Here is a 24,303-nt window from a genome sequence, read left to right on the forward strand (position 1 = left end):
GAGGCACAGGCCCTGGCCAGTTGGCTCAGTGGTAGAGCGTCGGCCTGGCGTGCGGAAGTCCCGGGTTCGATTCCCGGCCAGGGCACACAGGAGAGGCGCCCATCTGCTTCTCTACCCCTCCCCCTCTCCTTCCTCTCTGTCTCTCTCTTCCCCTCCCGCAGCCGAGGCTCCATTGGAGCAAAAGATGGCCCGGGCGCTGGGGATGGCTCCTTGGCCTCTGCCCCAGGCACTAGAGTGGCTCTGGTCGCGACAGAGCGATGCCCCAGATGGGCAGAGCATCGCTCCCTGGTGGGCGTGCCGGGTGGATCCCGGTCGGGTGCATGCGGGAGTCTGTCTGACTGCCTCCCCGTTTCCAGCTTCAGAAAAATACAAAGAAATAAAAAAATAAAATAGGCACACATGCGCCAAATTAACATGTGCTTACGTATCGAAACTTGTGATAGAAACGGACAGAACTTTCCAGTAGACCTTATATATATATATGATATGTATATAATATATATGATGTACGTGTGTGTGTATGTATATGTATATAGCAGATGTCAGCACCGTGCTGGTGGCCCGATCTGTGGTTATGGGAATGAAACACCCGTGGGAGAAGCTGCCGTCACCCCACGTTCCTAAGACCAGCAGGCCCAGGGTTCTGTGGTGATCCCACTGGGAGGCACAGGGCTCCTTGGGACATCTGGTCGGCCCCATGTGGGTTAGAAGGCCGGAGGGCAACTTGGAGGGGAGCAGTGGGGCCTGGGGCCCATGCAAGTCGCGGCTAGGGCCCGGAGCAGCCCCCCGGGGTGCCACCAGCTGCTCCGACCAGTCCCGGGAACCAGAGAGGGACTTAGAACATGGCTCAGAAAGGTTCACACCCACACCCGGGGCCCTTGAGGTGTGGGCTGAATGCGGGGCTCCTCACCTACCTGTAGGCGGGGGTGAGGAGACTGAGGCTGGAGGGAGGCCCTCTGGGGAAGAGGACCCACAGCCTGCACCCTGCACCCGGCTGCAGCCCCTTGCTTGCCGAGCTCGGGCTTGGACGGCGCCCCCCCCCCCCCCAGCATTTTCCACCTGGAGAGGCTGCCCAGCTGCCAGGTCAGGCCTGAGTGCCTCCCCCCCACCCCCCTGGGAAACCCCTCGAGCTGCACCCGCCCAGCCAGTGTCCCACCCTACCCCCCACTCCCACCCTGCAGAGCAGAGCGCCGGCCCTTGCTGGCTGGCCGTGGGGTGTGCTGTGATTGGGTGGTTAAATTGCCCATCTTCCACAGACCAGGAGGTTCCTGAGGTCAGACCTGCATCTTTGTTATACGCCCCCCCCCCCGCCCCCGCTCAGGTCTGTCAGCAGCACGGGCTGTGCTCACGGCAACGGCAAGCCCCCCCCCCCCCCCCCCCCCCCCCCCCCGTGACGGTGACAGTGATGTTGTGTGGTGCTCACAGAGCCCCTACCGGGTCAGGCACGGCTGGGACTTCATCTCTTAATAACCTTCCTTATCAGAGGTCTGTTCTGAAAGTGTCCCCACTTTACAGATAAGGAAACTGAGGTCTAATGAGGGGAAGCCCTGGTCCACGCCACTCAGTCAGCAGTTTGACCCCAGTCTGTGCCCGGACCTCTCTACCATGCCAAGTCGGAGCCCCCCCACCCCCCCACCCAGAGCCTGAGGAGCCCCCCGTCCAGTGCTAAGGGTGATGAGGTCCAGCATGATTTGCCATTTTTCCCAAGGCACCAGCTACTCGAGATTGGGGGGTCTGTACCCTCCGGAACCTCCCTTGGAGGTCAGGAGGCCGACAGGGCTCCCTAAGCAGCCAGGACGTGGCGTGAAACCTCAGAACCAGCCCGGGGACCTCGCCTGAGCCGCCACCCCTGGGATTCCTGCCTGTCCCTGGTGGCTGGTGGTGCACGGTTGGTGTTGAGGGTTCCTGTGTGGTGAGTCAGACAGCAGCGACGCGGGGACGCCCATTCCCCCCTTTTCTGCCCCTTTCAGTGTGTCTGAGTGAGTTCTTGAACCAAAACGCAGGACGTGGGACTTTGCACCGTTCCGTCACATTGTTCGATGACATTAAGAGCGAGCCTTTTAATCCAATGAGTTCCTTACGGCTGCCGTTATTGCAAACATACATCATGAGTTGTAGGGACAGGATGAATTTGAGTCTTTAACTCGCAGTTTGGTCCCAGCGGCTCCAGTTTAATAAATTTTTCATGCTCCCCCCCCCCCCCTTCCTCCGTTCACGGAAGAACAAGGCTTCCCAGCGTCCTGTCCCCATGGACCTGGGGTTGAGATTATCCATTACGGCAATTTACGAGACCAACAGAAATGCCATTTCTCACACCTAGCCTCTGCTTGGGGGGATGGTGGCTACATGCTGTCCAGGTGGGAGCCCAGGGCAGCGGCCTCGGTCTCATCCACATGGTCAGGAGCGAGGGAGTGACATCTTTTTTTTTTTTTTTTGAGACAGAGAGAGAGAGAGAGTCAGAGAGAGGGATAGACAGGGACAGACAGACAGGAACAGAGAGATGAGAAGCATCAATCATTAGTTTTTCGTTGCGTGTTGCAACACCTTAGTTGTTCATTGATTGCTTTCTCATATGTGCCTTGACCATGGGCCTTCAGCAGACTGAGTAACCCCTTGCTCGAGCCAGTGACCTTGGGCTCAAGCTGTGAGGTTTTGCTCAAACCAGATGAGCCCGCTCTCAAGCTGGCAATCTCGGGGTCTCGAACCTGGGTCTTCCGTATCCCAGTCCAACGCTCTATCCACTGCGCCACCGCCTGGTCAAGTGGGAGTGACATCTTGAGCAGAACCTTCTCATTCTTGCCTTTGGGCTCATGGCCAGATGTCAGAAGTCACCCAGACCTGACACTCTTCCGCTGTTCCGGGACTGTTGAACGCGGGTTCCATGTGCTGCTCTTTTTCGCACGCAGGGGACCTGGTGTGGCTTCCGGGGCACCAGTGAGGGACCACCACAAACAAGCAGGCTGATGTCACATCCATCCATCTATCCATCCATCCATCCATCCATCCATCTATCCATCTATCCATCCACCCACCCACCTACCCACCCACCTATCCATCCATCCATTCATCCATCCATCCATCCATCCATCCATTCATCCATCCACCCACCCAACCACCTATCCATCCATCCATCCATCCATCCATCCATCCATCCATCCACCCACCCACCCACCTGTCCATCCATCCATCCATCTATCCATCCATCCATCCATCCATCCATCCATCCATCCATCCATCTATCCATCTATCCATCCACCCACCCACCCACCCACCCACCTATCCATCCATCCATCCATCCATCCATCCATCCATCCATCCATCCATCCATCCACCCACCTATCCATCCATCCATCCATCCATCCATCCATCCATCCATCCATCCACCCACCCACCTACCTGTCCATCCATCCATCCATCCATCCATCCACCCACCCACCCACCCACCCACCCATTCATCCATCCATCCACCCACCCACCCATCTATCCACCCACCATCTATCCATCCATCCATCCACCATTCCATTCATCCAGTCGATCAGTTGTGTATTCGTTCAGTTACCACCTGGTTACTCAGCATGTTCTGTGTTTCCAGGAGCTGCTCCAGGCTGTAGGGGGTGGGATGGCGGCCACGAGAGGGTGAGCCCTGGAGCAGGGGGGCGGGGCTCCCACGTGGACCCTCCCACTTCTGAGAGAGGCTGTTCATACTGGGGACTGTCTGGGACCCTCACAGCCTCGGCCCGGCAGACGCAGCTCTGCGGTGAAAGCTGCTTCCAGTCTGTCTGTCTGTCTGTCCTGCTCCCTCCACAGCTGGTTTCTGCCTGGGAGCCACGGCTCTGTTGTGCCCTCCTCCTTGTGGCCTCTGCCACGTTTCCCACCGTTCTGTGCCTCGGTTTCTCTGTGTATGACACGGGGGGTCTGTATCTGCTTCAGGGACTGTGGGGAAGGTCTCCAGTGACATCGCGGGCAGCACTGTGAGCCCTCATGCAGGGACGGTGGCTCCTGTCCCCCCACCCATTTTCCCGTTTTACCAGCAAGGAGGGAATGTGGCCCTTCTTCCTGGTCCAGTGGCCGTGGTCATCCCGTCCGGGGGATCGCACGCAAGCCACACGTGCAGTTTTGAATTTTCTAGTAGACACACACATGCGCGCACACACACACACACACACACACACACAAGAATGTATTTTTATTTAACCCGTTTAACCCAGTATATCACAGCCCCGGGCGGCGGGTGGCCCCTGTTGGGGCGACACGGGTCTGAGGTCCAGAACGTGACTCCGGGGGCCGGAGCGGAGCCCCTGTGGACCCAGTGGCACCGGCCTGGGTTGTTCTCCAGGGCTCTAAGCTCCTCGCCTTTCGAGGTCGTTGAATAACAGAGCAGCTGGTTGGAAAACTTAATGCAAAATATTGCCACTTAAGCATGCTTTGTCAAGCAAACCGGGAGGCCTATTTTTAAATTGCTCTAATGATTAGTGACTGGCATTTGCATAATGGCGTACCCCTCCCGGGGACCCGGGGACCCGCCTCCCCTTTATTCTGGTGTGCATCTAGGGCCCTGGAGTGCTGCTCCTCCTGTCTTACAACTGCCCCTGCCCGAGACCTGGGCCGGCCGGGGGTTAGGTGCCTGAACTGGGGGAGGTCCCCGCCAGGGGCCGGGTGAGAGGTTTGTGCACAGAAGCATGACATAAGGGGAGCCCAGATTGGGGCTGAGTCAATGCCAGCTCAGAAACCAGGGAGGGCTTCTCAGAAGAGGCGACAACTGGGTCTTGGAGCCCAAGTCGAAACCACTGAAGAGCAGGGCCCCGCAGAAGGAGCAGTCTTGCAGAGGTCTGGCAGGGCCCCATGCCCTGGAGAACGGGAGGTGGGGCGTGGGCTGAGAGGCAGGCAGGCGAGGTGGGACCTCCTGCCTAGGACCTGGGCTTCCCATCTCAGAGGCTGGCCCAGCATCGCCCCGTGGAGACAGTGTGGTTTGCGACACTTCGTGGGGTTTGCAAGAAACCAGAATTATTGAAGCTTCCTGGGACTCACAGGCCCACGTGGAAACGCCTCTCACCTCCCAGCTGGGGTGTGTTTGGTGACAGGGAGCTCCCGGGTGTATCGGCCCGTCTTTGGCGGCCACACGTGACTCTCTGTCTTCATCTGGGCGCGTGGGATCCTGAGGGCCCCGTTTCCCATCTCTGGAACGAAAGCTCCAGCTCAGGTCGTCTGGGGAGGGGAGCCCCTTCCAGCCGGATGGGTCCACGGCCTGACAGGCGAGGAGCCTGCGGCTTCCTGCTGGTCCTGCTTTCCTCCGAGTGGCAGTGGTTCGAGGCTTAAACAAATGTGACCGGGACACGGCTGAGAGCATGAATTATCCGTGGATGGATAGCCACGCGCTGCGTCGCATCATAAAATGTCTTTGCGGCTTTAAACACGGCGTGTTAGCCTCGCTGGGGTAATTTTTTAAGGTGCATAAAATGTAGGAGTTCCCGAGTTGATGTTGCTCTCGGGGAGGTGTGGGGGCAGACAGCTTCTTGTGGTAGGGCCTCCTTGTCCCTGGTGGGTGAGGCGGGGCACAGGTGACGGTGGGGGTGCTGCTTGCTGCAGGGGCCGGGGGAGGTGGGGGCCAGAGCCGCCGGGCTGGCCCCCTTCGTGGCAGGGGACACGGAGCGGTTGCTTTGCCCTGTGACCTGCTTCCGCGTGGCAGCCTGTCCCCGCCCGCCCGCCCGCGTGTCCCAGCCGCAGGGTTTGTGTACAAGCTACCCCGAGTCCGTTTATGTTGGGGTCACCTGGCATGAAGGATCCGTGTCGCAGAGGAGGGGCGGAGACCCCGAACCACCTGCAGCTCGTGCCTTGGACATTCCCCTGGGCCTCGCCCTTGAGACAGCCTGGGTGGGGGTCCCGGGGTGGGGGGGCCGCCCTTGAGACAGCCTGGGTGGGGGGTCCCGGGGTGGGGGGAGCCCCGCCCTTGAGACAGCCTGGGTGGGGGTCCCGGGGTGGGGGGGGCCCCGCCCTTGAGACAGCCTGGGTGGGGGGTCCCGGGGTGGGGGGGCCGCCCTTGAGACAGCCTGGGTGGGGGGTCCCGGAGTGGGGGGGCCGCCCTTGAGACAGCCTGGGGGGGGGCCCGGGGTGGGGGGGCCGCCCTTGAGACAGCCTGGGGGGGGGCCCGGGGTGGGGGGAGGCCCCGCCCTTGAGACAGCCTGGGTGGGGGGTCCCGGGGTGGGGGGAGGCCTCGCCCTTGAGACAGCCTGGGTGGGGGGTCCCGGGGTGGGGGCAGGCCCCGCCCTTGAGACAGCCTGGGTGGGGGGTCCCGGGGTGGGGGGGCCCCGCCCTTGAGACAGCCTGGGTGGGGGGTCCCGGAGTGGGGGGGCCGCCCTTGAGACAGCCTGGGGGGGGCCCGGGGTGGGGGGAGGCCCCGCCCTTGAGACAGCCTAGGTGGGGGGTCCCGGGGTGGGGGGGGGCCCCGCCCTTGAGACAGCCTGGGTGGGGGGTCCCGGGGTGGAGGCAGGCCCCCCCCGCGGCTTAGGAAGAAGAATCCTCTGGGACTCTGGCCGGGTGCTGTTCTCTAGGCTGCTCCTGAAGGGCTCTGCAGCCTCAGGGGACCGTCTGGTCCTCTCTGGTCCCTGGCTCCCCCGCCCGCAGGTCGGGGTGAGGGTGTGTTCCGAGGGCCTGGGAGGCGGAGCTCCCTCGCAGGGCAGCGGCTCCTTGTTCGTCCGTCCCCCCCCCACGGGGAGGGGAGCCCGTCCGGCCCACAGGGCCCGGCTTTTCGGGCCATCGGGCACCCCCACTGAACAGTGCGGGCTGAGGTCAGGCGATGCCCGGTGGGTTTCCTGGTCACGAGTTCATGATGGATTGGCGTCCTGCTTCCCAGTGTCCTACGGCCGCTGACAGTCCGGAGCCCGCACACACAGCGTGGCGTGCCTGTCGGTAGTGGGTGGTGGTATTCCACGTCTACTGGAACACACAGACGCGCCCGGGGCGAGGTGGAGAGCTGGCCTGCTTTTCCTTCTTTCTTTTGTAGGTGGCAAGGAAGGGGGGTGTGTGCAAGGGAGCGCGGCAGCCTCTCTGAGCACCTGGCTTCTTGTCGCCCAATCAGGACCGGCTGGCGAGGCTGCTGGGGCCCAGGGCCTTGGGGGTCTGGGCGGGTGGTGAGGGGCGAGACCTCAGGCCCTCGCGAGCAAGGACTAAAATAATTGTCGGGATTTCGCATCTGTCGGCGCAGCTGTCTGCGGAAAACAGCAGGAGAGGGAGGATGAGACAGAGAGAAGGCTGGGGGACAGGGTCACTGTCCTGGAACGTCGGGTAGGGACTGGTGACCAAGGCGTCCGCTCGGCGTCCACAACAAGGGAGCAGGGCCCAGGACTCAGCGTGGGGTGGGCCTGGCCCCGCAGGCTCGTCGGCTCTGGACGTCCACGTCCCTGCCTTCGTCCAGGACCCGCCTCGGACTCGCGTGACTGCCTCCTCTCCGTCAGGGGTCACCAGAGAGACTCCCATTCCTCCAGGCGAGAGGCCCGCGTGTCCAGTCCAGGCCCGGTTTGAAAGGAGACGGGGACCGCCAGCCCTGGGTGTGCCCGGTCCGGGGTGGCAGGGGGCTGGAGTTTCTCTGCCGGCCCGAGAGACGAGACGGGATTGGGAAGAATCGGTCCCAGAGGCACTTGTGTGTGTTGCAGGGGCTCGGGGTCCTTTGCAAGGACTGCGGAGGTGGGGCTGCGCTGGGTCGTACGCCCCGGCTCAGGCTCGAGAGCCTTGCCCGCGGGAATGTGCGCTGGGAGCACGTGGGCCCGACTCCAGTCCTGGGTGCGGGTCACAGCTGGACACTCGTGCTCGTGGGGCAGGAGGAAACGGAGGCCGGAGCCTTGCACAGTGGGATTCAGCTCCCGGTCACTGCGCTGCACGGGGGACCCTTCAGACACGGGGAGCCACCTTATGCACCCCTCCCCCAACCCACACCTGCCGTTTCCTCTTCCTGCGGCCCAGCAGCCGGGCCTGTCAGATGCCCGGGGCCCAGCTGGTCAGGATAGGAATAATCTGCTCTAACAGATGCTGAGGCTTGTCCGTTGTCCCCTGCCCCACTCAGGACACGCGCTTTTGGAGGTGGGCCCTTTGCTGATTAAAAAAGCAAGGTCAGCCCTGGCCGCTTGGCTCAGCGGTAGAGCGTTGGCCCGGGGTGTGGAAGTCCCAGGTTCGATTCCCAGCCAGGGCACACAGGAGAAGCGCCCATCTGCTTCTCCACCTCTCCCCCTCTCTTTCCTCTCTGTCTCTCTCTTCCCTTCCCGCAGCCAAGGCTTCACTGGAGCAAAGTTTGCCCGGGCGCTGAGAATGGCTCCATGGCCTCTGCCTCAGGTGCTAGAATGGCTCTGGTCACAACAGAGCAACGCCCCAGATGGGCAGAGCATCGCCTCCTGGTGGGCGTGCCGGGTGGATCCCGGTCGGGCGCATGCGGGAGTCTGTCTGACTGCCTCCCTGCTTCTCACTTCGGAAAAATGCAAAAAAAAAAAACAAGGTCGTTGTGGGATGCTGGTGCCACATTGGCCAAAGGAACAGAACCGTGCGTGAACAGCACGGCTGTGTTCTGGCAGCATCTGCATCTCAGACGTGGCTCCGCCCCGTCGGTCACCCCCACCCCCAGCCCCTGGGACGGAGCTGGTGCTGACGTCACCCCCGTGTTCCCAGAGTGGAGAACTGGTCTTAGCAGAAGCACTGATCTCACCTGTCAAATGCGACGGGTCCCCCACGTCTCATTACTTTCATAATTTTGTTTTGATTTTTTTTTCCTTAAAATCCCTTTGTTCTTTTCTTTCTTTCCCTTTCTCCCGTCATGCGGGACGTCCACCAAGGGAGATTTCCGTGCTCCTGGGTCATCGTCCGCGCACACCTGCGTTCCTCAGCGACCGCCGACCCAGATGAAATAACGGGGCAGCGTCTCCGTAAACGAAGAGCCCTGTGCGTGTCGGAAGCGGGGGCTCCGCGTGCTCCTGTGGCCGCAGGATGAGGACCCGCAGGGAGGGCGACTTAGTCCACCTCCGGCAGGAGACTGCCCAGTCTTCCGCAGCTTCGGGATGGCAGCCATTGTTTGCAGAACAGAGAGAAGGAAGGGAGGGTGCCCGCTTTTTTTTTTTTTTTTTTTTGTATTTTTCTGAAGCTGGAAACGGGGAGAGACAGTCAGACAGACTCCCGCATGCGCCCGACCGGGATCTACCCGCACGCCCACCAGGGGCAACGCTCTGCCCACCAGGGGACGATACTCTGCCCCTCCGGGGCGTCGCTCTGTTGCAACCAGAGCCACTCTAGCGCCTGGGGCAGAGGCCAAGGAGCCATCCCCAGCGCCCGGGCCATCTTTGCTCCAATGGAGCCTTGGCTGCGGGAGGGGAAGAGAGAGACAGAGAGGGAGGAGGAGGAGGGGGTGGAGAAGCAAATGGGCGCTTCTCCTATGTGCCCTGGCCGGGAATCGAACCCGGGTCCCCCGCACGTCAGGCCGACGCTCTACCGCTGAGCCAGCCGGCCAGGGCCCGCATTTTTTTTTGAGGTTATTCTGTCCCAGGGTGAGATGCCAGAGCACGGCTCCCCCGCCCGGTGTACCCCACACCCTGAGTGAGCTAGGAGGGGTGAGCGCCGTGGTGCGTGGGAGGCGAGCTGTGGGCGCGGATGCTCCTTGGCTTTCTTTTGAGGACGGAAAGCAAGCTGAGAACTCGGCCGTGGATGTGGGGCTCGGGGTGCCCGCCCGGAGTGCCTTCCCGTGCCGCAGTCTCGTGGTCTTGTCCCCTGTCCGAGCACGGAGAGAGGGAAGGGACCACGTCGTGTTACTCTGACCCGGAGGAGCCCTCGGTTTCTCTGCGAAGGCGCTCACTGTGGGTGAGATGGAGATCTGGCGGGCTTTTTTTTCCGGAGGACCATCCCCTATTCAGAGTGCAGACAGCCGTACCCTCGCCAGCTCGAGGTGCCACAGGAAAGAAACGGAGCCTGGCAGGGCAGCCAGGAAGTCAGGAGGGAAAGGCTGGAGGGAGAGCAGGAGTCCCCAAGTCTTGTCACCCACCCCAGCCCTGGGCCAACTGTGAAGCCTCGTGCACACGGGAAGGGTCCTCAGGCTTCTCGCGAGAAAGTCGGCATCGTGGAAACGGAAGAGAGCATCCAGTTTCATGCTCCTGAGTCCAGCTACGTCAGCTGTCTGCCAGCCCGAACACTGCCCTTCAGAGGACACGGTCGGACCCAGGCTCTATAACGTCTCATCCAGGACGTCTGGTCTCCCGACGACAACGGCCGGACTTGCAAAGAAGCAGGAAACCCTTGCCTCACGTCCGGCAGAAAAACGGAGTCCGTGGGAACACACCTTGATGACTCAGTCAGACGTGAGGATGAGCGGTTTCAATCAATAACGGTCGGGATCTTAAGAGAACAAATGGCTGAATGAACGGACAGATGGGAGGACTCAGCCAAGAAATAGAAACCGTGGAAAGGGTCACCCGGGAAATTGTGGAACAGGACGCCCCCGGAGCTGCAGCGAGCAGTGCCCGGGTCAGCCGAGTGGAAGATTGCGGGTGGCGGAGGGACGACGCGTTGGACCTGAAGGTGGCCGCGTGGGTGCCCTACTCTATGTTACGGAGAGAAAGGAAGGTTGAGCGGAGGGACAGAGCCTCAGCCGTCTGGGACAGTGCCCCGCGGTCCGACCCGGCTCTGACGGGAACCCCGGAACTGAGAAGAAAGAACGAGGCAAGAGAACAAAACAAAAATGGAAAGCCTCGTCGTGACCCTGCTTCCTGAATCCCAGAGCCTCTGGGATGAGACTGCAGAGTGTTGCCAAGTGGTCTTCAGGAAGACCCCCATACGTGAAACGCTCTGTGAGTTGGAAGATGGTGTGGTTAAGATGAAAGCTCTCCCCCAAACTGTCGATTTAGTACAGTTTCTGTTGGGATCCCAGCTGACTTCTTTTTTTTTTTCTTTTTTTCCAAGTGAGAGGAGGGGAGGTACAGAGACAGATTCCTGCATGCATCCTGACTGGGATCCACCTGGCAACTCCGGTCTGGGGCCGATGCTCTGCCCATCTGGGGCCATGCTTGCAAACAAGCTATTTTTAGTGCCTGAGGTGGAGGCTCCACAGAGCCATCCTCAGTACCTGGGGCTGATGTGCTCAAACCAATCAAGCCATGAGTGCAGGAGGAGAAGAGAGAGAAAGAGAGAGAGTGAGAGAGAGCAAGAGAGAGAAGGGGGAGGGGGAGGGTTGGAGAAGCAGATGGTCGTTTCTCCTGTGTGCCCTTGTCAGGAATTGAACCCAGGACATCCACACACCAGGCTGACACCCCTGCTAACGGAGCCAACCGGCCAGGGCCCCAGCCGACATTTTTTTTTTTATGACAAGATTGTGAAGGTTACATGGAGGCAACATCGAGTAGCCCACACGATCTTGTAAGGAGCAAAGCCAGAGGATTTAAAACTACCTGATTTTAAGACTTCCTGTGCAGCTGACCAGGACCGAGTGGTGTCGGCATTGGGATGGATGAGTAGGTTGATGGACCAGATGAGAGAATTCCAGATAGACCCAGCGTCTGTGGCCAGTTTTTTGTTGTTCTTGTTGTTGTTGTTGTTGTTTTGGCAAAGAGATCTAAGCAATCCAGTGGGGGAATAAAGGAAGTTCTCAACAACTCATTCTGAACCACCTGGATATCCCTGCGGGAAAACGATGAACTTCAATCTCTACCTCACAGCACACACAAAAATCAGTTTGAGGTAGACCAGGGGCCAACGTCAACACCGACTCCGTAGAGCTCGGAGCAGAAAGTACAGGGAAAGCACCCTTGCCAAGTGGCAGAAAGCCAAGAGGTCTTACCCAAGACTCCAGGCTGTCTCAGGGCACAGGACGGGGTCAGGGCACATCCGTAGAAGAAGCGTTTTGAGAAATCTGGCTTCCTTAACTTGAAATAGTGAATTCTTGAGACCTTTAAGAGAATAAGTCGCCAAAGCCAGAGACTGGGGAAAAAAATGTTCACAATACTTATCCCACAAAGAACGTTCATCCGACACGTATAAAGATCCAGTGTCCGTCAGTGAGGCGGGCGGCGAGGGTTTAGAAATGGACGCAGCTCTCCAGCAGGCGTGTCACAGAGGAAGAGACACGGAAGGACCCTAAGCACATGGAGGACTCCTCAGCGCTGCTTGTCTTCGGGGAACTTGGACTGAAACCCCAGGGACGTTTCGTTAGGCAGCCCGGCCCAGCGGCTGAAACTGAAGACACCAGCAACCACTGGAGCCGAGAGAACCGGCAGCAGGGAGCGCGCTCGGGGCTGCGGGGCCGCGAATGCTGCAGCCACGTCGGAAAAACACCCAGCAGCTGCCGAAGTTGACTACGCAACTTCCCTTCGACCCAGCAGTTTCGCTCCTGGGGGCCTTTTGTTTCCATAGAAAATGAGTGCCTCCCTCTCTTTCTCTCTCTCTCTCTCTCTCTCTCTCTCTCTCTCTCTCTCACACACACACACACACACACACACACACAGGCACGTGCACGCACACACGTGTTTATAGCAGCTTTTATTTACAATAACTCAAACGTGGAAGCAACTGAAATGTTCATCAAGAGGAGACTGGCGGGCCCTGGCCGGTTGGCTCAGTGTTAAGAGCGTCGCCCTAGTGTTAGGAAGTCCCGGGTTCGATTCCCAGCCAGGGCACACAGGAGAAGCGCCCATCTGCTTCTCCACCCCTCCCCCTCTCCTTTCTGTCTCTCTCTTCCCCTCCCGCAACCAAGGCTCCATTGGAGCAAAGATGGCCCGGGTGCTGAGGATGGCTCCATGGCCTCCGCCTCAGGCGCTAGAATGGCTCCGGTTGCAATGGAGCAACGCCCCAGATGGGCAGAGCATCACCCCCTGGTGGGCGTGCCGGGTGGATCCCGGTCAGGCGCATGCGGGAGTTTGTCTCTCTGCCTCCCTGCTTCTCACTCCAGAAAAATACAAAAAAAGAAAGAAAAGAAGAAAAAAAGAGACACTGGCGAGAAGGTGTGGTGTGTCTGCGTGATGTGTGAGCACTCGGCGATGAAACGGAGCTGGGCAGGCAGCAGCTCAGATGGACCCACCGTTGTGACGTTGGGGAAAAGAAGCTGGGCACCGAGTCACCGTGCCAGACGGTGCTGCCGATAGGGTGCTCCAGGCAGAACTGACCCGATAGGACGCTCCAGGCAGAACTGACTGACCCGATAGGATGCTCCAGGCAGAACTGACCCGATAGGACGCTCCAGGCAGAACTAACTGACCCGATAGGACGCTCCAGGCAGAACTGACCCGATAGGATGCTCCAGGCAGAACTGACCCGATAGGACGCTCCAGGCAGAACTAACTGACCCGATAGGACGCTCCAGGCAGAACTAACTGACCCGATAGGACGCTCCAGGCAGAACTAACTGACCCGATAGGACGCTCCAGGCAGAACTAACTGACCCGATAGGACGCTCCAGGCAGAACTAACTGACCCGATAGGACGCTCCAGGCAGAACTGACCCGATAGGATGCTCCAGGCAGAACTAACTGACCCGATAGGACGCTCCAGGCAGAACTGACTGACCCGATAGGACGCTCCAGGCAGAACTGACTGACCCGATAGGACGCTCCAGGCAGAACTGACTGACCCGATAGGACGCTCCAGGCAGAACTGACCCGATAGGACGCTCCAGGCAGAACTAACTGACCCGATAGGACGCTCCAGGCAGAACTGACTGACCCGATAGGACGCTCCAGGCAGAACTGACTGACCCGATAGGACGCTCCAGGCAGAACTGACTGACCCGATAGGACGCTCCAGGCAGAACTGACTGACCCGATAGGACGCTCCAGGCAGAACTGACTGACCCGATAGGACGCTCCAGGCAGAACTGACTGACCCGATAGGACGCTCCAGGCAGAACTGACTGACCCGATAGGACGCTCCAGGCAGAACTGACTGACCCGATAGGACGCTCCAGGCAGAACTGACTGACCCGATAGGACGCTCCAGGCAGAACTGACTGACCCGATAGGACGCTCCAGGCAGAACTGACTGACCCGATAGGACGCTCCAGGCAGAACTGACTGACCCGATAGGACGCTCCAGGCAGAACTGACTGACCCGATAGGACGCTCCAGGCAGAACTGACTGACCCGATAGGACGCTCCAGGCAGAACTGACTGACCCGATAGGACGCTCCAGGCAGAACTGACTGACCCGATAGGACGCTCCAGGCAGAACTGACTGACCCGATAGGACGCTCCAGGCTGAACTGACTGACCCGATAGGACGCTCCAGGCAGAACTGACTGACCCGATAGGATGCTCCAGGCAGAACTGACTGACCCGATAGGATGCTCCAGGCAGAACTGACCCGTCCGGGAGAGCGGCCGGAGCGTGGGTCCTGGGGGAGGGGAGGGAGGAGTGTTGAGGGGAGATGAGAGTGCTCTGTGTGTGGCCGTGGTGAGTTGCAGGGGGTTATCCATCCACCCGTCATGTGGTCGTATGTACATACAGCTCAGGCGTCCTGCCCGGGCTCCAAATGCAGCAGGTGCCGTAGATGTGGGCGTTGCCCGAGACGGGTGAGACTTCTGACTCACAGGCGGTGCCAGGAAGAGGGAGGCAGAGAGGCGACTTGGCCCCTCGGACGGATGCCTCGTCCAGGACCCAGCGGTCCACCGGGGCCTCCGAGACCCACCTGTGACCCCTCCAGCCTTCGCTGTCCGCTCCCTCCGTGAAATGCCGCAGCCCCTCTTGGGGCTCGTCGGGGGCTGGTGCCTGCCTCCCCCCACGGTCAGTAGATCCCCTCTTGGGTTTCTCTGAACCCCTCGGTGCCGACCTCAGAGCTCAGTCCCCCTTCAGGTACTCAGCGAGTGAAAGCGTGGTGGCCAGTGCCCCTGAGTGGGCAGTGCCCCTGAGTGGGCAGTGCCCCCGTGTGGCCAGTGCCCCTGAGTGGGCAGTGCCCCCGTGTGGCCAGTGCCCCTGAGTGGGCAGTGCCCCTGATGGGCAGTGGAACAGGAATCCGTTCCCCAGAAAGTTCGTAGGACCTTGGCAAGTCTGAAGGGATTTAGAAGTTGGGCTTTGTCCAGGGAAGAGCTAGCCTCATCCACAGTCCAATTATGAATAATTAGAGATGCAGAGAGGGGAGTACACTTTGTAGAGGGCGCCAGGGGGAGTCCCAAGTCCCAGACTGAGCGGGGGATCCGGGAAGGCCTCCTGGAGGAGGTGTCCCACAACCTGAGTCTTACGGGGCAGAGGGGGTAACGGGTTGGAGTGGAGTCCAGGGCATGACCACGGGCTGGAACAAAGGTCTATTGGATGATAAGTTACGCGGTCATGTCCTTGGTACTCGTTTGGGGTGGGACATCCCAGACTCACAGCCCCCTCCATCCTGCTTCCTTACCGTGTGAGCGCCGAACCTTGACCTTCTCGCTGGGGAGACCCTGGGCTGAGCACGGAGGCTCCAGGTTGCAGGCGTGGACTGGGGCGGGGGCATTTGGACCGGACGCAGGGGCCCCCGCCGTGTGTCCCAGCGTCTCCCGAAGGGCTGGAGAGGTGGGGGCTTTATCACGGCGGGCAGAGCGCACGACAGTGCTCGGCACGCAGCCTGACTCAAACTCACAGACGCCTGGGAGGCGGGTGCCCAGCCCCCCATCACCCCATTTCATGGACCGGCAGACTGAGGCCGAGAGGAAGGAGCTCGAGGCGGCCCCGGCCCGTCTGCCCTCTGGCCGGAGTCCTCCCTTCCCTCTGACCACTTCCCTCCTGCGCAGCGAGCATGACCTGGGGGAGGACATCTACGACTGTGTCCCGTGTGAGGATGAAGGGGACGACATCTACGAGGACATCATCAAGGTGGAGGTGCAGCAGCCCATGGTAAGCCCCCCGCCCTGCCCACGCCCTCCCTCGCCCGCCTTGGGCTTTTACAGAGTTGGCGGAGCGGCCTGGCCCTTCCTTTAGAAACCTGAGCCGGCCCAGAGCCGGAGCCTGGGGGGGGGGTGCTCGCTGCCCCCGTGTGGAGGGCGCGGCAGAGGCTGCCTGCACCCCGTTCTTCCCGGGCCCGGCGCCTCCCCGTCCTGAGTCCAGCCTGCTGTGGGCCCTCCGTCCCCGTGAAGTCTCCCAGGGAGCCCGGGATGTGACACCACGCTGCTGTCTCCACCTTCCACGATGCGTCGCCAGGGGGTTCTCCCTGAGGGGTGTGTGGGGCTCCAAGTCCCTCCTGTCCGGGGGTGGGGGGGTGGCATCGATCATAGCGGCAGCTCCGTCTCACGCTGCTCGCCTCAGTCCCCCGCTTTGTGCAGAACGCGGGGACTCTGCCATCGTCTCAGGGAGCCAGCTGTGCGTCTTTTATGTGGCGAGGGCATTCACTTCCCAGCGGGGCAGCGGGCGCTGGCTAACAGCCTGCCGATGCCAGTTGGCTGCGGTGCGGGCTTATTGCCCACAGCTGCCGCGCTGCGGAGGGTGCTGTGGGGTCCTGCTGGCCGTGCCGGGGAGAGGGGGACCCGGGGGACCTGGCAGGGTGAACCGCAGCCCTCTGGGACCCCCAAACTCTCAGAGGCAGTCGGGGTGCCGCTTACCAACACTGGGGGCTTTTGACGCCCTTTGCATTCCCTGAAGAAATGGGGGGAATTTCTCAGAAAGTGAATCTCAGTGTTGAGACACGAGAAGCTGGGGGTGCCATTCTGCAAACACACCAGCCTTCAGAGAGGCTGTCCGAACTCTGGTGGCGCCCACCTCCCCTGCCGGCCTCCCATGGGGTGGGGGAGACACAGACGTACTGGACAGTGGCGCTCACAGCCCCCCAAACTCTGCTCCCAAGAACGGGGTTCTCATTTTGCCCCGAAGGGTCTGAAGGTGGGTGTCGGTCCCCATTATAACTCTCCCAGTCTTGCTCCAGAGAGTCAACTGTGGGTCTCTGACCCCAGGCCAGCCTCAGCCACGCAGGGGGCAGCTCTGTTCCTGACCTCCCTGGGAAGTCAGTCAACGGTGGGTCTCTGACCCCAGGCCAGCCTCAGCCACGCAGGGGGCAGCTCTGTTCCTGACCTCCCTGGGAAGTCAGTCAACGGTGGGTCTCTGACCCCAGGCCAGCCTCAGCCACGCAGGGGGCAGCTCTGTTCCTGACCTCCCTGGGAAGTCAGTCAACGGTGGGTCTCTGACCCCAGGCCAGCCTCAGCCACGCAGGAGGGGGCAGCTCTGTTCCTGACCTCCCTGGGAAGTCAGTCAGGGGGCTGCGCCCTTACCTGCTGCTGGAGGTCCTGACTCGCCCCCCCTGAGCTGCCCTGGGAGCCTGGCTAGCCGCCTAGATTTGCAGCTGAGGTCGGGGCCACCTCACTCCCCACACCCTTTGGAAGCGAGAGTGAGTGTGTGTGCAAGTGTCCTGTGGTCCCCTTGACCCCAGGTCATACCAGCTCCCAAGAGACCCCTCCCAACTGAGACACTCCCCGGAGCTCTCTGCTGTCCCTGGTCCTGAAGTGCCCACGACAGACCTGGGGCTGTTGGCAGGACCTCTGGGGAGCTGGGGAAAGATTCCCTCCTGTGTCCTGGGCACAAGCTGGCACCTGCCTGCCCTGCTCTGCCCAGTGTACTGACGCTCGGCACTGGTGCTCACGGGCCCCTGCCACGTCCTCAGAGAGAAAACAGCTGGTCTTATTTCATCTTGTCACGTCCGAGCTATCTCGGCAGTCTAAGTGGAGGGTAATGGGGACGGGGACTTCTGCGAAGGGAGATAAAGTCAGAGGATGGCAGGTGTCACTCAAAGCCTGGATGTGGGGTTGCCGGCGACGGGCCTGTCCCGGGACCGTCCCCCCTCACCCAGCCGGGCCACGTGGCCTCCATGAGGCCGCTGGCCGAATGCACGCCAGCCTCCCGACCTCCCCCACGCGCGTGCGGCTGGGATAACAAGGTGACACTGCTAATTGGGTCTCTGTCCTTTGTCTTTCATGCTCCCAGATCAGGTACATGCAGGTGAGTGCTGCTCACACCGTCCTCCTCCACCTCTCTGGGGGGCCCCCAGCCTCCGAGACACCTTGGGCGTCGGCCCCCAGGCAGACCCTGTCAGGAACCATTTTCACACAAGGCCTTAGGGGGATCATGGAGCCCTGAGAGTGACAGGCTGTGTCCTGGGGCGGAGCCCAGGGGCTCCTGCCGGCCCTGACCCCTGGGGCCCGTGCCCGTGCCGCTCGGCAGATCTGCGGCCCTGGCAGACTCAGGCAGATAACGGCTCAGCCTGAAAGGCCCGAAGGAGTGTGACATCCTTTGAACAGTCACGTCACACACACACACACACACACACACACACACACACACACACACACACACACCCCGCCCTGGCCCCGCTCCCGCCCCCGCCTCCATGGCCAGCGTGTCTTGGACAGTCCTGCTCCCGGCCACGTTCCCTCCAGAGGTGCCGTGGGGGTGTGGCCCCCAGGGACCCGTGCCAGTGGCTGTTGTCACAGGACCTTGGTTGGAGGCCCGTGGACACTCAGAAGGTCCAGCCCTGTGAAGCATCGGTGTCTTTCTCTGAGTCACTAACTGGCCGATGATGGGGCGGCCGCTTAGCTGGAGGACAGGGGTCCTCAGGGAGCCTCAGAGCCTCTCCCGGTACACACAGTAGCTGTGCATGCTTCAAGCATGTCACACCTGCTGTGGACGCTGGAGAGGGCGGCTCTGAGGGTCTCACCGTGGTCTGGAAGCCCCCCCTTCTGCCTCGGGTCTGCCTGTCACCAGTTCTCAGGTCCATGCCGCACCCTGTCCTCGTGCCTCAGTTTCCTCAGCTGTGAAAGGGACGGAAGGCCTGGGGCCCACCTCTGCCTCCCCTGCGGCCTCCCCACGTCACACTGGGCCTCCCCTGCGGCCTCCCCACGTCACACTCGGCCTCCCCTCCCACGTCACACTGGGCCTCCCCTGCGGCCTCCCCACGTCACACTCGGCCTCCCCTCCCACGTCACACTGGGCCTCCCCTGCGGCCTCCCCACGTCACACTCGGCCTCCCCTCCCACGTCACACTGGGCCTCCCCTGCGGCCTCACCACGTCACACTCGGCCTCCCCTGCGGCCTCACCACGTCACACTGGGCCTCCCCTGCGGCCTCACCACGTCACACTCGGCCTCCCCTCCGGCCTCACCACGTCACACTCGGCCTCCCCTGTGGCCTCACCACGTCACACTGGGCCTCCCCTCCGGCCAGTCCCGGTGGTCAGCAGGCGACAGGCCTGGCGGGCGTCCTGGCTTACGTTGTGTGTCCGTCCCCTAGAAAATGGGCATGACTGAGGACGACAAGAGGAACTGCTGCTTGCTGGAGATCCAGGAGACTGAGGCCAAGTACTACCGGACCCTGGAGGACATCGAGAAGGTGGGTGGGGGGCTTCGGCCCATTCCTGGTGGCCACCCGGGCCACCCCAGGGCCGTCACCAGGAGGGGACTTTGCATGAGGGACCCCCTGCCAACGGCCAGTGCTGAGTGGGGTGCAAAACCCAGCATTTCTTTTTTAAGTGAGAGGAGGGGAGATAGAGAGACAGACTCCTACGTGCACCCTGGTCGAGATCCACCCGGCCACCCGTCTGTGGCCGATGCTTGAACCAGCTGAGCCTCTGGCTGCGGGAGGGGAAGAGGGAGAGAAGGGGGAGAGGGGAGGGGGTGAGAAGCAGGTGGTCGCTTCCTCTGAGTGCCCTCACTGGGGATCGAACCCAGGGCGTCCACAGGCTGGGCCGGCACTCTACCCACTGAGCAAACTGGCCAGGTCCCCAACATTGTTTTCAAGCTGGAACCTTCCTGGTGGCAGGGACCCCTAAGCAGGTCCCTCACTGTGGAGGGCACTGCGTGGCCTGTAGCCAGCGGTCCTGGGATGTCCATTGGCCCCCAGGTCTGGCTCCGGCCTCTGACCGACACTCCCCTCCTCCTATGTGCCTGTCCTCCGTTCCCGCCGACCATGGGCCTTTCTGCAAACGCACCAGACAGCGTCCTGGCTGCACAGCCGGGCCCCTGAGTTTGGCCTCCCCTCCCCCACAGTCCCACCCCTTCCGGAGCGGCCTTCCAGGGTGGCATTGCCTGTTCGTGGCATCGCGGTGTCGCGGCGTGACGTGGGGGGGGGGGGGGCTGAGCGCGCCGGGGGCTCAGCCAGGGCACACAGGGTGCTTCTGGGGTAACCAGGGTTTTAGCCCTCCCCTAAGCATTTGAGGCGGGTGTCGCTACCCCGTGTCATAGGTGAGGAGACGGGGTCAGAGGCCGGCCAGCGCCCGCCGGTCCTCGGCGCAGGGAAAGCCGGGACACCAGCTGTGTTCGTCCAGACAGTTCTCCCCTGCCCCGTGCAGTGGCCGAGGACAGAGGTCCAGGGGCCAGGCTCCTCGGGGGAGCAGGGGCAGAGAGAGGAGAGGCCAGTCCTTCTCTGCAGGGGCCTCCGGGCCTGAGATGACAGCTTCCCATGTGGGAGTCTCTCATCGAAGGCTGGGCCTGGAGGGACTGGGGACGGAGCCGCTGCCCGCCGCGGGGGCGCTTCTGGGGTTGGAGGGCGTCTCTCCCGACAGCAGCAGGTTTAGGGGCGCACCCGGGAGCTCAGGCTCAGGAATCTGAGTGTCGGGTGGGAGTGGTGGCCCTGTCACCATCCAGAGGTGTATGCGGGGCGATGTCCCTCACCTTCCCGGGCCTCAGTGTCCTCAAATGTCTCAAACAACAAAGGCAGTGCTCGCCCCGGTGGCTGTGGGTGCCATGCCCACGCGAGCGGCCCCCCCTGGGGGCTCTGCCCCCGTCACAGGTGGGGGTGCTTGGTTGGCCCACAGGGCAGGGTCCAGAGGCCCCAGAGTGCTCCCCAGTGCCCCAGGTGCCAGCCAGGTGTCAGGTGTGTGCAGCGCCCTGGCCCTGGCCGGGTTGTCAGAGCCCCTCTGGCCGGCGGCCCCGGCCTGGGAGGTGGCGGGCACCCTCCCGGCTGAGACAGCTGCGTTGGGGTCTCTCTTGCAGAACTACATGGCTCCCTTGAGGCTGGTGCTGAGCCCGCTGGACATGACAGCCATCTTCATCAACCTGGAGGTGAGCGACCCAAGCTGCCCCATTCACGCGGGCCCTGGTGTCTGGTCAACACGACTGTCCCCGGGGTCCCAGCAGGCCGCGTCCCTCCCGGGGGCATGCTTGGTCCTGGCTCAGGGCAGACGGGAGGAGTGCCCTCTTCTCCTCCCTCTGGGGACTTGGGTTTTAGGGGCAGGAGGACGTCTTGCCCGCTGTCCGTCCTGGCTGGCGTGGCTCGGACAAACACTCCCTGGAGGAGGTGTGAGGTTTCATCAGCCGCTGGACAGAAATGTGCCCCCCCCGCCCCAAGGGCAGAGCCTGCTCTGCAGGTGTCTGGGTGTGGACAGAGAGAGGCCGTCCCCGCGGGAGGGTTCGCCTGGGCACGGTCAGCAGAGTGCGGCTGGGTTGGCTCGAGGCTGTACCGGCTGTGCATATGGGGGGGACCCTCCACTCCACCCAGCAGCCCCGGATGCCCCTGCCTGTGCCCTCAGCCCCTCAGCAGCTTGAGGGGGACGCTCTGGTCACCTCCTGGTGTCGGCTGACCCGGACCCCTGCTCTCTGTGCCCTTGAACTGGAGTTTATTCTCTGTGAGTGGTGGCCGGCAAGGACGTCCAGGGACAGGACGGGAGCCTGGACAGGGCACTTGGGCAGCCCCAGTGTGCTGCGTGCCGGTCACCTGTCCACTCAGCCACGTGGGCAAACACCCCTCCCCATGGGGAAGCTCCATCCTTCAGAGCCTGGGGCCCCAGAGCCTGCCCTGGGCCGGCCGCACGTGTCTGGACAGGCAGAGGCAGCCGTGGACGCTCCCCGCAGACCGCACTGGGGACTCTGTGTGCTCGGGTCTCCCCGGGGGCCCAGCGCGGTGGCACGTCCTGGCTGGACGCCACCGGCATCTCTGTGGGATCGCCCGCCCAGCGCCTGGGCCGCCCACACCGGAGAGTGTGGCCAGCGGCCACACGGGCCCTTGTTGCCTGGGGCCCCTGGTCATAGGCTGACTGCTTTGTCCTCCCAGGACCTGATCAAGGTGCACCACAGCTTCCTGAGGGCCATCGACGTGTCCATGATGGCGGGCGGCGGCACGCTGGCCAGAGTCTTCCTCGAGTTCAAAGAGAGGTGCGTGGCAGCCCTCTGCCCTGCCTGGGGCCTCGGTGGCGCCTGGCCGCCTCTCTGGGTCTGCCCCGGGACAGTGCGGAGCTGGCGGGGTGGCCCTGGGACAGTGCGGAGCTGGCGGGGTGGCCCTGGGACAGTGCGGAGCTGGCGGGGTGGCCCTGGGACAGTGCGGAGCTGGCGGGGTGGCCCCAGCCCCGGGACGGTGTGGGGCTGGCGGGTGGCCCCAGCCCCAGGGCCTGAGTGGAGGGCTGCCAGGGGTGGACAGAGGCCACTCCAGGCAGGCCTGAGTGGAGGGCGGGAGGACGTGGCCGAGAGCTGGGCTCCGGTGTCCCCTCCTGTTGGGGTAAACTGAGGCTGGGCCTGTGCCTCGGACGTGGCCAGTCCACACCCAGCCAGGGGCCCGGACCTCTGGGGGTGCAGGGCAGTAGCTGTGGTCATGGGTGCTCGGCCGCCCTGGCATAAACCAGCCCCACCTCCTTGGGGCTCCTTGGGCTTCTCTCCTCCGGCTTTGGCCCCTCCAGGGGCAGGATGGGGGGGGTCTGCACCTCAGCCCGGCCCTGACCTGGACTAGGGCCACAGAAGGGGGGCCTCCCTGGGTCGGGGAGAGCGGGGTGCCCCTGCTTCCCAGTGCTCTAGCAGCCCGCTCCCCAGCCCCGCCGGGTTTCAGGGGCGGGCAGGAGACAGCCACGGACAGAAAAAAGGCGTCAGACGTGTTAGCGCGTGAGGAGCTGTCGTAGGGAGAGGCCGTTGGCTGTGCGCTCAGCAGCCTCAGCGGCTTCCTAAGTCTGTGTGTGTGTCTGTGTGTGTGTCTGTGTGTGTCTGTGCGTGTGTCTGCGTGTGCTCCGTCCAGGCTCCTGATCTACGGGGAGTACTGCAGCCACATGGAGCATGCCCAGAACACACTGAACCAGCTCCTCGCCAGCCGGGAGGACTTCCGATTAAAAGTCGAGGTAACGGTGGCTTCCGGCCTGTCCCCTGACTTGTCCCTCGCTTGTTCCTCCGAGGCTTCTTGCTGACCCATGTTGTGGGGAGGGGGTAGTGATAGGACTTCTCTGCGGATGATGTTTTTCCTCCTCTGCTGGGGTGGGGAGCGGGGACCCCTGTCTCAGGCCAGACACAGCCTGAGCCCCTTGGGCGCCATTGAGATGGTCTCCAAGGACCAGATCTAGCTCAGCAGGGGGCTGTGACTGACCCCTGACCCTGGCCTGCGCAGACCCCAAGGGGAGGCCCCAGGTGACGGGTGTTGGCCAGGAGCTGGGGCGTCTCTCACCCCTCTCCCGTCCTCGCCCCAGGCTCAGGGCCAGCCCCTTGTCCACGTGAGCCCCACTCCGGAACCTTCTCCTTGCTCCCTTCCTGAGGGTTAGCTGGGCGGCTCCCACCCCTCTCCCGTCCTCGCCCCAGGCTCAGGGCCAGCCCCTTGTCCACGTGAGCCCCACTCCGGAACCTTCTCCTTGCTCCCTTCCTGGGGGTTAGCTGGGCGGCTCCCCACCCCTCTCCCGTCCTCGCCCCAGGCTCAGGGCCAGTCCCTTGTCCACGTGAGCCCCACTCTGGAACCTTCTCCTGTTCCCTTCCTGGGGGTTAGCTGGGGTGCTCCCCACCTCTCTCCCGTCCTCGCCCCAGGCTCAGGGCCAGTCCACGTGAGCCCCACTCCGGAACCTTCTCCTTGCTCCCTTCCTGGGAGTTAGCTGGGGTGCTCCCCACCTCTCTCCCGTCCTCGCCCCAGGCTCAGGGCCAGCCCCTTGTCCATGTGAGCCCCACTCCGGAACCTTCTCCTTGCTCCCTTCCTTGGGGTTAGCTGGGCTGGTCCCCAGGCTGTGGCTCCCACGTCAAGCCGTTTGCCGAGTAGGATCCTGGTGCAGGGTCCCCTTGCTCTAGCCGTGCTGGGGTGACTCTTGGAGACCCTGGATGCCCCTTGTGTCCAGGACACAAGTGGGGAGGCCCTCGTTCTGTGGGTGGTTCCCCTTAGTGTGAGCTGGCTTCCCTGAGGAAGTCCTGAGGCAGGCCCGTCATCCAAGTCCCCGTGGCCACTGCGGACCCCTGGGGCTGAGAGGCGGTGGGCCCCTCACACCTGGTTTGGAGTGGGGGGAGGTTCTGAGAGCCAGGCCAGAGAACGATCGGACACCGGGGCCCCAGTTCCGGCCGTAGGTCTGCCCCTCGTGGCCGGGGTGTGGGAGTGTTGGGGCCCCTCGTGGCCGGGGTGTGGGAGTGTTGGGGTCCAGCGTCCTCAGGCAAGGATGCTCTTCATCGGCTTGCTGCCC

General features: G+C 62.5%; 1 protein-coding gene across 1 annotated transcript in view; it reads left to right on the forward strand.

The window, feature by feature from the left end:
- Positions 1-24,303, forward strand: part of VAV2 (vav guanine nucleotide exchange factor 2) — a 111,207-nt gene that overhangs the window by 57,795 nt on the left and 29,109 nt on the right. Inside the window, exons 7-11 of the mRNA XM_066366757.1 lie at positions 15,713-15,815; positions 19,191-19,289; positions 20,891-20,959; positions 21,948-22,048; positions 22,896-22,995. Of these exons, the coding sequence (XP_066222854.1) occupies positions 15,713-15,815; positions 19,191-19,289; positions 20,891-20,959; positions 21,948-22,048; positions 22,896-22,995 (472 nt within the window). The remainder of the gene's footprint in view (positions 1-15,712; positions 15,816-19,190; positions 19,290-20,890; positions 20,960-21,947; positions 22,049-22,895; positions 22,996-24,303) is intronic.

The sequence above is a fragment of the Saccopteryx leptura genome, chromosome 2 (assembly GCF_036850995.1).
Source record: "Saccopteryx leptura isolate mSacLep1 chromosome 2, mSacLep1_pri_phased_curated, whole genome shotgun sequence".
NCBI classification, from domain to species: domain Eukaryota; kingdom Metazoa; phylum Chordata; class Mammalia; order Chiroptera; family Emballonuridae; genus Saccopteryx; species Saccopteryx leptura.